The sequence below is a fragment of the Vicia villosa genome, linkage group LG2, assembly GCF_029867415.1.
Source record: "Vicia villosa cultivar HV-30 ecotype Madison, WI linkage group LG2, Vvil1.0, whole genome shotgun sequence".
Taxonomy (NCBI): Eukaryota; Viridiplantae; Streptophyta; class Magnoliopsida; order Fabales; family Fabaceae; genus Vicia; species Vicia villosa.
Genome location: NC_081181.1, coordinates 96,307,102 through 96,318,560, shown reverse-complemented (window position 1 = coordinate 96,318,560; position 11,459 = coordinate 96,307,102). Strand labels below are relative to the sequence as shown.

Sequence of the window (11,459 nt, the reverse complement as noted above, 5' to 3'; positions counted from 1 at the left end):
AGTTTGAGAAGAACATGAGGAGGAAAGAGAGCTGGAAGTCTCAAAGGCAGAAGAAAAAGATGGAAATTACAAAGGGCGCGCCGCGGAAGTCCTGTGAGGCGGCGCGAGAATATCTCTGTTTAAGGGCGCGCCGCGGGAGTTCTAGTCAGCGCCGCGCCAAAGTTTCTGTTTGTGAGCGCGCCGCGCCAGTCCGATGCCGCGCCGCGGCCTCGGCGTTAAAAGCCCAAAACTTCTATTTAAAAGCCCTAGCTTCCAAGAAGAAAGGGAGATCTTTTGTGAGCGAAATTAGGAGAGCATTCTGAGTTTGCAGTCAAGAACAACAATTGAAGGCCAATTCTTTACCAATCGAAGACATTCCATTGATGAAGATGAATCCCTCCATTGATTCTTGTGTGTTCTTCATGTCTATGGAGAGCTAAATTCCTCTTGTTGAGTTTAAGGTAGTAGTTAACCTATGAATATACAACACCATTGATTCTTTCCTATGAACAATTGTTTGAATTTTATTATCAATAAGAAACCTTGCTTTTAATTCACATCATTGTTGAATCCTTGATCGAAAGAGAGGATTTTTACTTTTGCCCTAGGTTACTATATTGATTCAATTGCAATTTGCAGAGATGGAATTGTGATTGGGTTTTCATAATTATCGTTCCTAATTACTATTATCGTTATTGATATTTGGAGAGATCGAATCTCATACCGGTAAAAGTTATCTAATTTGGTTTGCAGACATGGAATCATATTTGAGGATAAGTGAAGATAATAGTTCAAATGATTGTTCAATTGTGAATTAATCCATAAGTTGTATAGGAATAGGTTGATGAACCCTAAAGCTCAACATATTTCCTTAATCGTTAACAAATTCTCATTATTTGCATTCTTATTATTATTTATATTTGACAATATTAGAATCATAACACAAATCCAATTACTTTTTCTAACTCAAAATAATTAACTATAGAACGGCAGTGATATTAACCAATCCCTGTGGATACGATATATTACCGAAAATATTTACCCAAAAATACTTTCAACACTAGTCCTGTGTCGATGGCACCTTATCATATGTCGGCATCGGAATTGGCTGAATTGAAGAGTCAATTGGAAGAGTTACTTGAGAAGGAATTTATTCGTCCTAGTGTTTCACCGTGGGGTGCACCGGTGTTACTAGTAAAGAAGAAAGAAGGCTCGATGAGGCTGTGTGTGGATTATAGACAGCTGGATAAAGTTACTATCAAAAATCGGTATCCATTACCGAGGATTGATGATTTGATGGATCAACTGGTTGGTGCAAGCGTGTTCAATAAGATTGACTTGAGGTCGGGATATCATCAGATTCGGGTGAAGACAGACGATATTCAGAAGACTGCATTTAGAACGAGGTATGGTCATTACGAATATACCGTGATGCCATTTGGAGTTACTAATGCACCTGGTGTTTTTATGGAATATATGAATAGGATTTTTCATCCTTATCTCGATCAGTTCGTAGTAGTATTTATCGATTATATTCTAATATATTCGAAGAGTGGAGAAGAACATGCAGAGCATCTTAGAGTGGTATTGGAGCTATTGAAGGAAAAGAAACTTTATGCGAAACTGTCAAAGTGTGAGTTCTGGTTAAGTGAAGTAAGCTTTCTTGGGCATGTAATATCTAAGGATGGTATTGTCGTTGACCCAACAAAGGTAGAAGCTGTGTCTCAGTGGGAAGTTCCGAAGTCAGTTTCCGAGATCCGTAGTTTTCTTGGTCTTGCGGGTTATTACAGGAAGTTCATTGAAGGTTTTTCAAAGTTAGCGTTGTCGTTAACTAAGTTGACTAGGAAGGGTCAAGCGTTCATCTGGGATTCGAAATGTGAAGAAAGATTCCAAGAGCTGAAGAGGAGGCTGACTAGTGCGCCGATCATGATTTTGCCGAATCCGGCGGAATCTTTTGTTGTGTATTATGATGCTTCATTGATGGGATTAGGAGGTGTGCTAATTCAGAATCAACATGTAGTCGCTTATGTGTCGAGACAACTTAAAGTGCATGAGAAGAATTATCTGACTCACGACTTAGAGTTGGCAGCAGTTGTATTTGTGTTGAAGCTGTGGAGGCATTATCTGTATGGTTCAAGGTTTGAAGTATTTAGTGATCACAAGAGTCTAAAGTATCTCTTTGATCAAAAAGAGCTAAATATGAGACAAAGAAGATGGTTAGAATTTCTCAAGGATTATGATTTTGGACTGAATTACCATCCGGGTAAAGCAAACGTTGTTGCCGATGCTTTGAGTAGGAAGTCCTTGCATATGTCTATGTTAATGGTGAAGGAGTTGGACTTAATTGAACAATTCAGAGATTTAAGTTTAGTATGCGAATACACTCCTAACAGTGTTAGATTGGGTATGCTGAAGCTGACCAGTAGTATTCTTGATGAAATTCGAGAAGGTCAGAAGACTGATGTAGAGTTGGTTGATAAGTTGACTCTGATTAACCAAGATAAAGGAGGTGAATTCAGAATCGACGAGAATGGTATAATGAGGTTTGGTAATCGTGTTTGTGTTCCTGATGTTGCCGAATTAAGAAGAAGCATTCTTGAAGAGGGACATCGTAGTGGATTGAGTATTCATCCTGGTGCTACCAAGATGTATCGTGACTTAAAGAAGCTGTTTTGGTGGCCTGGAATGAAAAAGGAAATAGCTGAATTTGTTTATGCTTGTTTGACTTGCTAGAAGTCGAAGATTGAACATCAGAAGCCGTATGGAGCTATGCAACCGTTATTTATTCCTGAATGGAAGTGGGATAGTATATCTATGGATTTTGTTTCTGGTTTGCCGAGGACGGTGAAGAATTGTGAAGCTATTTGGGTTATTATGGACAGATTGACGAAGTGTACTCACTTTATACCGATGAGAATGGATTATCCGATGGAGAGATTAGCTCAATTGTATATTGAGAAGATAGTAAGTCTGCATGGTATTCTTTCGAGTATCGTATCAGATAGAGATCCAAGGTTTACATCTCGATTCTGGGAAGGTTTGCAGAAGGCTTTGGGTACTAAATTGGGGTTGAGTTCTGCTTATCATCCGCAGACTGATGGTCAGACTGAGAGGACAATTCAGTCATTGGAAGATTTGCTACGTGCTTGTGTATTGGAAAAAGGTTGTGCATGGGATAGTTATTTGCAGTTGATTGAATTTACCTACAACAATAGTTTTCATTCGAGCATTGGTATGGCTCCATTTGAAGCTTTGTATGGTAGGAGATGTAGAACGCCTTTGTGTTGGTATGAATCGAGTGAGAGTACTGTGATTGGACCAGAGATTATACAAGAGACCACGGAGAAGATTAAATTGATTCAAGAGAAGATGAAGGCTTCCTAGAGTCGTCAGAAAAGCTACCAGGATAAGAGACGGAGGACACTTGAATTTCGAGAAGGAGATCATGTGTTATTGAGGGTGACTCCTACGACAGGTGTTGGTAGAGAACTGAAATCAAGGAAGTTGACTCTGCGTTTCATTGGTCCGTATCAGATTACATAAAGGATTGGAGAGGTGGCTTATCGTATTGCGTTGCCACCAACGCTTGCGAATTTGTATGATGTATTCCACGTGTCGCAGTTGAGGAAATACAATGCGGATCCATCTCATGTGATCCAGGTAGATGATGTACAGGTAAAGGATAACATGACAGTTGAAGCTTTGCCTATGAGAATTGAAGATCGAAAGCTGAAACAATTGCGTGACAAAGAGATAGCACTGGTCAGAGTAGCTTGGGGAGGACCAGCAGGTGGGAATGTGACTTGGGAACTAGAAAGTCAGATGAAGGATTCCTACCCGGAACTATTTGCCTAAGGTATGTTTTCGAGGACGAAAACTCTTTTAGTGGGGGAGAGTTGTAACACTCCATATTTTCATAATTTAATTTAAATTAATTTAATTGAATTATGGGGGAATTATTTGGAATTATTGAGGATTATGAAGAATTAATCAGATGGGCTTGAGTCGTAATTAGTAAAGGAGGGGGTGCATTGGTAGGCCCTATTACTAATTAAAATAATTTTATTTTATTTTTAATAAAATAGAAGAAGTTTGGGGAATAGAGAAGGTTACAGTATTTGGAAAAGAGCCTGAACGTAAAAAGAGAAGAGGAGCAAGAAGTGCGACAAGAGGAAGAGCGAAGAATCAACCTACAGGTAAGGGGGGACTCTTCCGTTTATCTTCTTTTATGGGATTATAGGTAGTATGATAGAATTGATCGTGTTATTCGCATCAATTGAGTTATGCTTAGGTTGTAGAAATGTTAGGTTTTTGGGAGAATTGATTGATAATGATTGTGTTGATCATGCATGGTGTTAATTAGATGGTTGAAATGTATTATAAATGTGTTATAATATGTGCTTGTTTGTTGTACGTAAAATCTGGTTGAAATGGAATTGGTTTGGTAATGATTCGGTGAAGGAAGGGCAAAATTGCAGGCTGTTTTTTGCGATTCGGAGTTCTGGAAATCGCCAGTTCGCGCCGCGTCCAGGAGTTAGCGCTGCGAACTGCTTGGCAGAAAGCCAAGAAGTTTGGTTGTGTTCAGTACGCGCCGCGAACCTTTGTTTACGCCACGAAGGCGTAGTTCCTTCTCGTTCCGCGCCGCGAACCTTTGTTTGCGCCGCGAAGGCGTGCTTCCTATTCGTTCCGCGCCGCGAACTGTGGGTGGCGCCGCGTGCTGTTAGCTGTTAGCTGTTAGCGACAAGCCATCTTGAAAAGTTTAAAGAGGTGTAACTTTTGGACCGTAAGCCGGATTTTGGTGCCGTTTCGAGCATAGTGGAGCTAATCAAATAATTTACATAATAAAATGGTGTTTTGAGTTGTGGCTCGAAATTATTTTAAAAACATTCGATTTTATTTGGTTGTGGTGGTTTATGCTTACAGGTACACTAATGAATGTTTTACCTGTATGATGTTGTGGTTGTAATCGGTGTTTGTTATATATGTATTGTTGGTATAAAATATGTGTTTTTCGCTATGGTTGAGGAATAGCATGATTGTGTGTGGCTATTGATTATTGTAATTGATGATTATGACATTTGGTTGATTTATGTGGGTGATGAGCATGTTATGGTTGGTACATGCATTCATAATCATTATGTGGCTGGTCCTTGACGATGGTGGATCAGTGGTAGCTAACTCTCATTGTGTGGAATTAGTAAGTGGGTGTCGCCGTATCCTTGACGATGGTGGGTCGGTGAGTTGGGTTATCCCAGATTTTGGTACCACATGCATGTAGTTGCATCGCATTAGGCTACTTGTGCTATTATAACATGAATGGAAGATTGTCCAATGTTATAATATGTGTTGATTGTTTGTTTGTTTACTGATTGTGTGGTTGTGAATCTGCTCGTAATTGTAATTGGGTGAATGGCATGTGATTTGATATTTTATTATCTATATCTTATAACGTTAGTTAAATGTGAATGAGACTCACCCTTACTGTTGTTATTTTTCAGATTGAGGAGTAGCTCTTGTACTTGGTGAGGATTAGCTCGTCAAGTAGTTCGTTAGAGTCAGTTGGGTCCGTGTCATGCTCTGGTCGTGTAACACTGGGGACGTTGTTTAGAGTTACTTGTTAAACTCTTTTTATTTGAGTGTTTTATTATGGTGGTGTTTTAAGTCTATGACTTTGGATGTTGTATTGTTCAGATGTTAAATATATTTCCGCTGTGTTAACATGATGATCTGAACAATTTCGGGTTTAACATTCTCTTTTATGGCATGACATGAGTAATTGTTATATTAATGGAAGTTGTAATGCCCTTTTCATGTTTTACTCTGATATTTGTTTAATATTTATGCGGGGTATTAGAAGGGGTGTTACACGTTAACTTCCATAAGATTAAGATACTAGGCCTTAATGTTGACTCTGAATTTTTGCAGGTTGTTTCTGATTTTTATCATGTACTATAAGACCTTTATCCTTCAGTTTCGCTCGTATCAATATTGATGCTAACCCACACAGATGTTCCACTTGGGCTCAAATAATTTTGAAGCTCCGTAACAAGTTGTCTATGTGGAAAGGAAAAAGTGTATCCCTTAGTGGAAGATTAACCCTTATAAAAGTTGTTTTGAACTCAATCCTCCTCTTCTTCTCATTCTTTAAAATTTGCTAGATATCACTCACTATTTATTATATTAAATGTATGATTTAATATAATTGCCAACATTACAAGAACCTACAGAGTCACACACACATAAAGACAGACTGATAAGAGATAAAATAAACAAGGAACACCATAAGAAACAATGTACTTAAGATCATAACGGAACACGACAAGACACTCTGAACTTAAGTGAATTGTTGAACACCATAAGTTACGATGCACTTAAGTGAAATACGGTACACCATATAGTACGATGCACTTAAGTGGGTTTTTTTTTCTTTTCAGTTTCATTTTAATTTCTCCACAGACCCTTGCAAAAATAAAGTGGGCTTTTTAGCTTGCAGCCCACATAAGTGGTATTATAAATAGAACCCTTGTGCAGAAGCTTTTACACTTGAAGAAATTCGGTTTGTGAAACTCCATACGTAGTTTCTCTATTATCTCTCACTTAAAGATTTCATTTGTAGCAACTAATGTTGAGATTGAAGGCACTTTATTCATATGGACTGAGTAGAGGCGTTGTTTTTCATTCAACGCTCGTGATCCTTCCTCTAATTCTGCATAAAAGTGTTAATCACAACAAGAGGTAATCATTCTATCATTGATCATGCATCATTCACAAGATTCAACTAAAGGGAAATTTTTTATTTCCGATGCGTTTTGTATCTCAATTTCCCTTCAGTGATTGCAAGGAACTTGGTGACATTCTCGTGATATTGAACCCTAATCCAAACTTAGCTGATTCATTTGTATGGTGGAAAGATGCTTGGGGTTTTTCTGTAAAATTGGCTTATGCTACTTTAGTTGACATCCACTCTGTTAGCTATTCTTTGGAACATAACATCGTATATGCATTTAAGTTGGTGTCGTTCTCTAATGTTCCTAGCAACATACAAGCCTTCACATGGAGATTTCCCATCAATTGGATGCAAACAGGGATGAGTTAGCAAAGCATGGTGTGCTATCAGGGAAACACAATCTAGTGTTCCCTATTTGTTTGGGGCATGAGTAATCTCATATTCACTTATTTATCTCGTGTCATGTTGCAGTTTCAAGTTGTCAGAATATCCATAGCTGGCTTTGCTTGATTACGGTAACAAGTGGTATTTTGATGGTGGACCACATGATGAATTTTCAGCGCACAATTGAAAGGTAGGATCACCAAGAAACTGAGAATTTTATTTTGGATGTACACTACTTGGTCGATTTGACTCACAAGAAACAAAGTTCTTTTCAAACGAAGATGCAAATGTGCATTTTATATTGTGTCTTTGTCTAAATCGTTGTCTTGGAATTGGCTAGGCGCTAGATCCAAATGGCCAATCAGAATTGATTGAAATATTTGGTTATCTTATCCGATATCCTTTTCTGTTTAAAAGTTTTTTTTGTAATAGTTGGTTTGTAGGTGGTTTTTTTTTTTTTGGACTCTTTCGAATTATTCCCCTTCTTATATTTGGGTTAAAGACCCTTTGTGCATTTTTTTTTAATACAAATCCTTTCCTTCTGCTTAGAAAAAAAATCAATGGCATATATCTTAATTTATTTCACTAACTTAATTCTACCATAGAGTCCAACATTTCAAAAAAATTGAACGGTATATATCTTATTTGACTAACAATGGAAAAAACCAAGAGGAGGGAATAATTGACAAAAAGGCAAAAGTGGAAAAAGAAGTGATATGAATGAAGAAAAAAGGTGGGACAGACAGAACACATAACAGCCCTATCTTTATAATTATGTGGGTGAATACAACTGCACACTAAGATCTTATAGGCCACAACAACTTGTGGCTCAAAAAATTTCCCCTTTTCTGATCTGTCACTTTCCAACACAACTTTTTCACTTTATAAAACATCTTCACAGAAACACACAAATCATTGTACCTCCTTCTCTCTTCTCTTCTTTTCTTCTCCATAACCCTTCATTATCCATTGAAACAGAAACAAGACTTTCTGATATCTATACACCATTGAAATGTCTGAGGTGATTAATGATTCCACCATAAAGCTTTTTGGGAGGACAATTTTTCTAACACACAACACTGATGTCTCTGCCAATGATTCTTCTTCAAAATTTGATCCTTCTCTTTCTCATGAAGATTTCTCTGATCACAGTCCTCATTCATCTTTATCTTCAACTTCTCCACTTGAAGAGAATTCTCCTATGGAACATGGAGCAAATAGATATAAGGTATGTATCAAACCATGATGATTCTATTTGAAAATGAATATAATATGCAGCTCATATTTTAGTTGTATCTTGTATCTAACTGGTTTATATCAACTTCAGGAAACATCAATGAAAGAAGTCACCTCAGTGGAAGATGAAGAGGCCTCACAACCAACAACATCTTCAAGCCTTATTGAAAACCCCAAAACCCCCTCATCAGAAACAGAAACTTCTCAGCTGAATTCAACTAAAATTGATGAAATATCGAAAGTCCAAGCTCCAAAGAAACCAGACATAATTGTTCCATGTCCAAGATGCAAAAGTACGGACACAAAGTTTTGCTACTACAACAACTACAACGTCAAACAGCCCCGGCACTTTTGCAAGAACTGTCAGAGATATTGGACTTCTGGAGGAACCACTAGAAAGATGCTTGTAGGCGCGGGTCGCCGCAAGAATAAAATCTCTCCGGTTTCTTCGGATGTATCGCATTATCGTCAAATGAATACTGTCTTTACCTTTGGATCAGATTCTCCTAATATGTCTTCAACTCCACATGACAAGAAAATGAATATTGACTCACATGAAGAAACAGTTGATAAGAGTTATCAAAGTTTTCCTCCACAGTTTCCATGGAACCCTGCAATGTGTTATCCTGTGTCATTTTATCCCAATATAGTACACTATGGTGGTTTCTTGCAACCAATATGGAATGAACAATCTATCCCAACACAATCTTGTGCCCCAAGTAAACCTGTATTAGGGAAACATTCAAGAGATGGGGACATGATCAATCATTCCAACTCAGAGAAAGAAAAGCTTGGATTAGAAAGCAACAACCAAGAAAGGAATGATAGTGTGTTGATTCCTAAGACAATGATAATTGATGACACGAATGAAGTTGCGAAGAGTTCTGTATGGTCAATAATAGGAATCAAGAATGGGAGAGGACTTTTCAAGGGATTTGCGTCTAAGGGCGATGATAAGAGTGATCATATTGTCGAAGTATCCTCATCAGTATTGAAAGCTAACCCTGCAGCTTCATCAAGGTCTCTTATGTTCCATGAGAGGGTTTGATTGGCAATAAGTAGCACCGATACCTTTGATGGAAGGCGTGTACTAAACGTGGCAGTTTTCGCGTCTGAGTATTTGTAAATTGTAAATCATAGTTGAAAATATTCATTAGATCCCAAAATGTTTAAGAGATAGATCATAGGCCAGTTCAATCACATTCTGCTAAGGTGCTTTTGATTTTTGTTAGAAATTGATGACTTTGTTGAGTAAATACCTTTGTATGTACATATTATATATATGAGAGAGGATAATTAAAGAAAGGAAATGAGATTCTTGAACTGAAATCCAATGGTTTTGAATAAATATAAGAAAAATGCTATTGTTATTATTGCTTCTTCAGTTCTTCTTCTAGTACCTGAGCAAATTTGGGAAGACACATCCCTTGATTTCATCATTAGGCTCATTTCACTGCTGTTTCAGTTGCCAATTTATTTGCTCCGCTCGTTTGCAAACTCCATACAGGGGCGTCTTTGAGGGCGTGCAAGGTTAGACTATTCTATAGCACATAAGCTCAAATTTCCCACTGTTAAACTATGGTTGAATAGCGCTTCATAATGGGTTTTCCATGGATAAAGCTTCATAATGGGATAATAGCCTTCTTAACCAATTCAGTATTTCTATACATAGCACATGCAAATTGTTATTACACCGTGGGAGAGCTTCATGATATTCATTTTGATGATCCACTATTCCACTTATGACACAGCACATTGTTTTCACTTTATTCTTTTAGAGGATAATGTTTTTTTGAATGAAAAGGACTTCCAAGTGGAAGGATATCTATGAATTGATGATGTAGCATATAATAAAATGAAATGGAACAAAAGAAACAAACAAGGGGGTAAGAACAAGAAAAATGAGGAATTGACAAAAAGCCCAAAGTTTAAAAAGGAGGTGATATGGATGAAAAAGGGTAGCAGAGATGATAGCAGCACTCACTATCTTTATAATTACGTTGAGGAATCCAACTGCACACTAAGATATCGTAGGCCACAACAACTTGTGGCTCACAAAACTTCCCTTTTTCTGAAGTGGCATTCCAACTTTTCAACAAACCTCTTATCCTCTTTAAGAATAGCGATTTCATCCTATAATCCATAGCTCGATCCATCTACTCATTAAGTCATTCAATCTATTTAAAAATACGTTTAAGTAATAAATTAGATTGATCTATCGATTTTAAAATGTAAATGAATTCAACTCATCCATTTCATTTTAAAGATTAAATAAATTACTGTAATAAAAAAAATCTTAATAAATTATGTTTAGGGTTGGCCAAAAGGCCCGAGATTACCAGCCTTACTATGAGGTCTTATATAAATTTCCCAACCATTTAAGATGGCGAACAAGTGTACTCTCGTTAAGGAGCCTCACTAAAATAAGGGGTCCCTTGTTCTCAATTGCTGGGGTCCATCTAACGGTCCTCGCATTTGGCGTCGCATCCGTCCGCAGTGGTTTTAACTATCGTTCTTATATAAGTGTGACCCTGGATCACACCAAATGAACGATTCATTACATACTTGCAAGTTTCATCCCTCCAACATTGTTGACTTGGACATTGAAGTGCTAACCTTGAAGGTACACCCTTTCTCCGACTTCTAGAGACTTCCACCGCCACGTCAAAGACCTTCCAAGATGGATTTGACTGATTTATTACCTATTTTTTTGTTATGCACCATAATTACGGCATCGTATGTGGGAATCATCTCTTGATTATCACGAAAATCCACACCATATTCCTCAAATTTTCATTGTTGCTTTGCCGCAACCGTTTATGTTAGCCAATCTGATCACTGTTAACCTCTACAACTGTCATCAATGGTAGTCTCCAAAGTGAATTGATCCTCGGTTCAGAATAATGATTCCCCAACTGTAGCGGTGAAATTGGTGAGACTAAAGCCATGGGAAAGACTTAGCTCATCTGTTTTAAACAGAGTCGCCACCACGCTTTATTGTTTCCAAAAAGAATGGGAGAAAGAGCGAATGAAACCCACAAACGTTTTTAAATTCAAAACTAATAAACTTATTAGAGATCTGGCTACGGAGGGTTTGTTATACAAGGGGAAGGTTTTAAGCACGCCTCATATC

General features: G+C 37.7%; 1 protein-coding gene across 1 annotated transcript; it reads left to right on the top strand.

Moving 5' to 3' along the window:
• Positions 1-8,002: 8,002 nt before the first annotated feature.
• Positions 8,003-9,649, top strand: LOC131646479 (cyclic dof factor 1-like). The gene is made up of 2 exons (XM_058916506.1): positions 8,003-8,318; positions 8,418-9,649. Exons 1-2 carry the CDS (start codon positions 8,103-8,105, stop codon positions 9,372-9,374), a joined length of 1,173 nt encoding a protein of 390 aa, XP_058772489.1. The 5' UTR covers positions 8,003-8,102; the 3' UTR covers positions 9,375-9,649.
• The last annotated feature ends 1,810 nt before the right edge of the window (positions 9,650-11,459 follow it).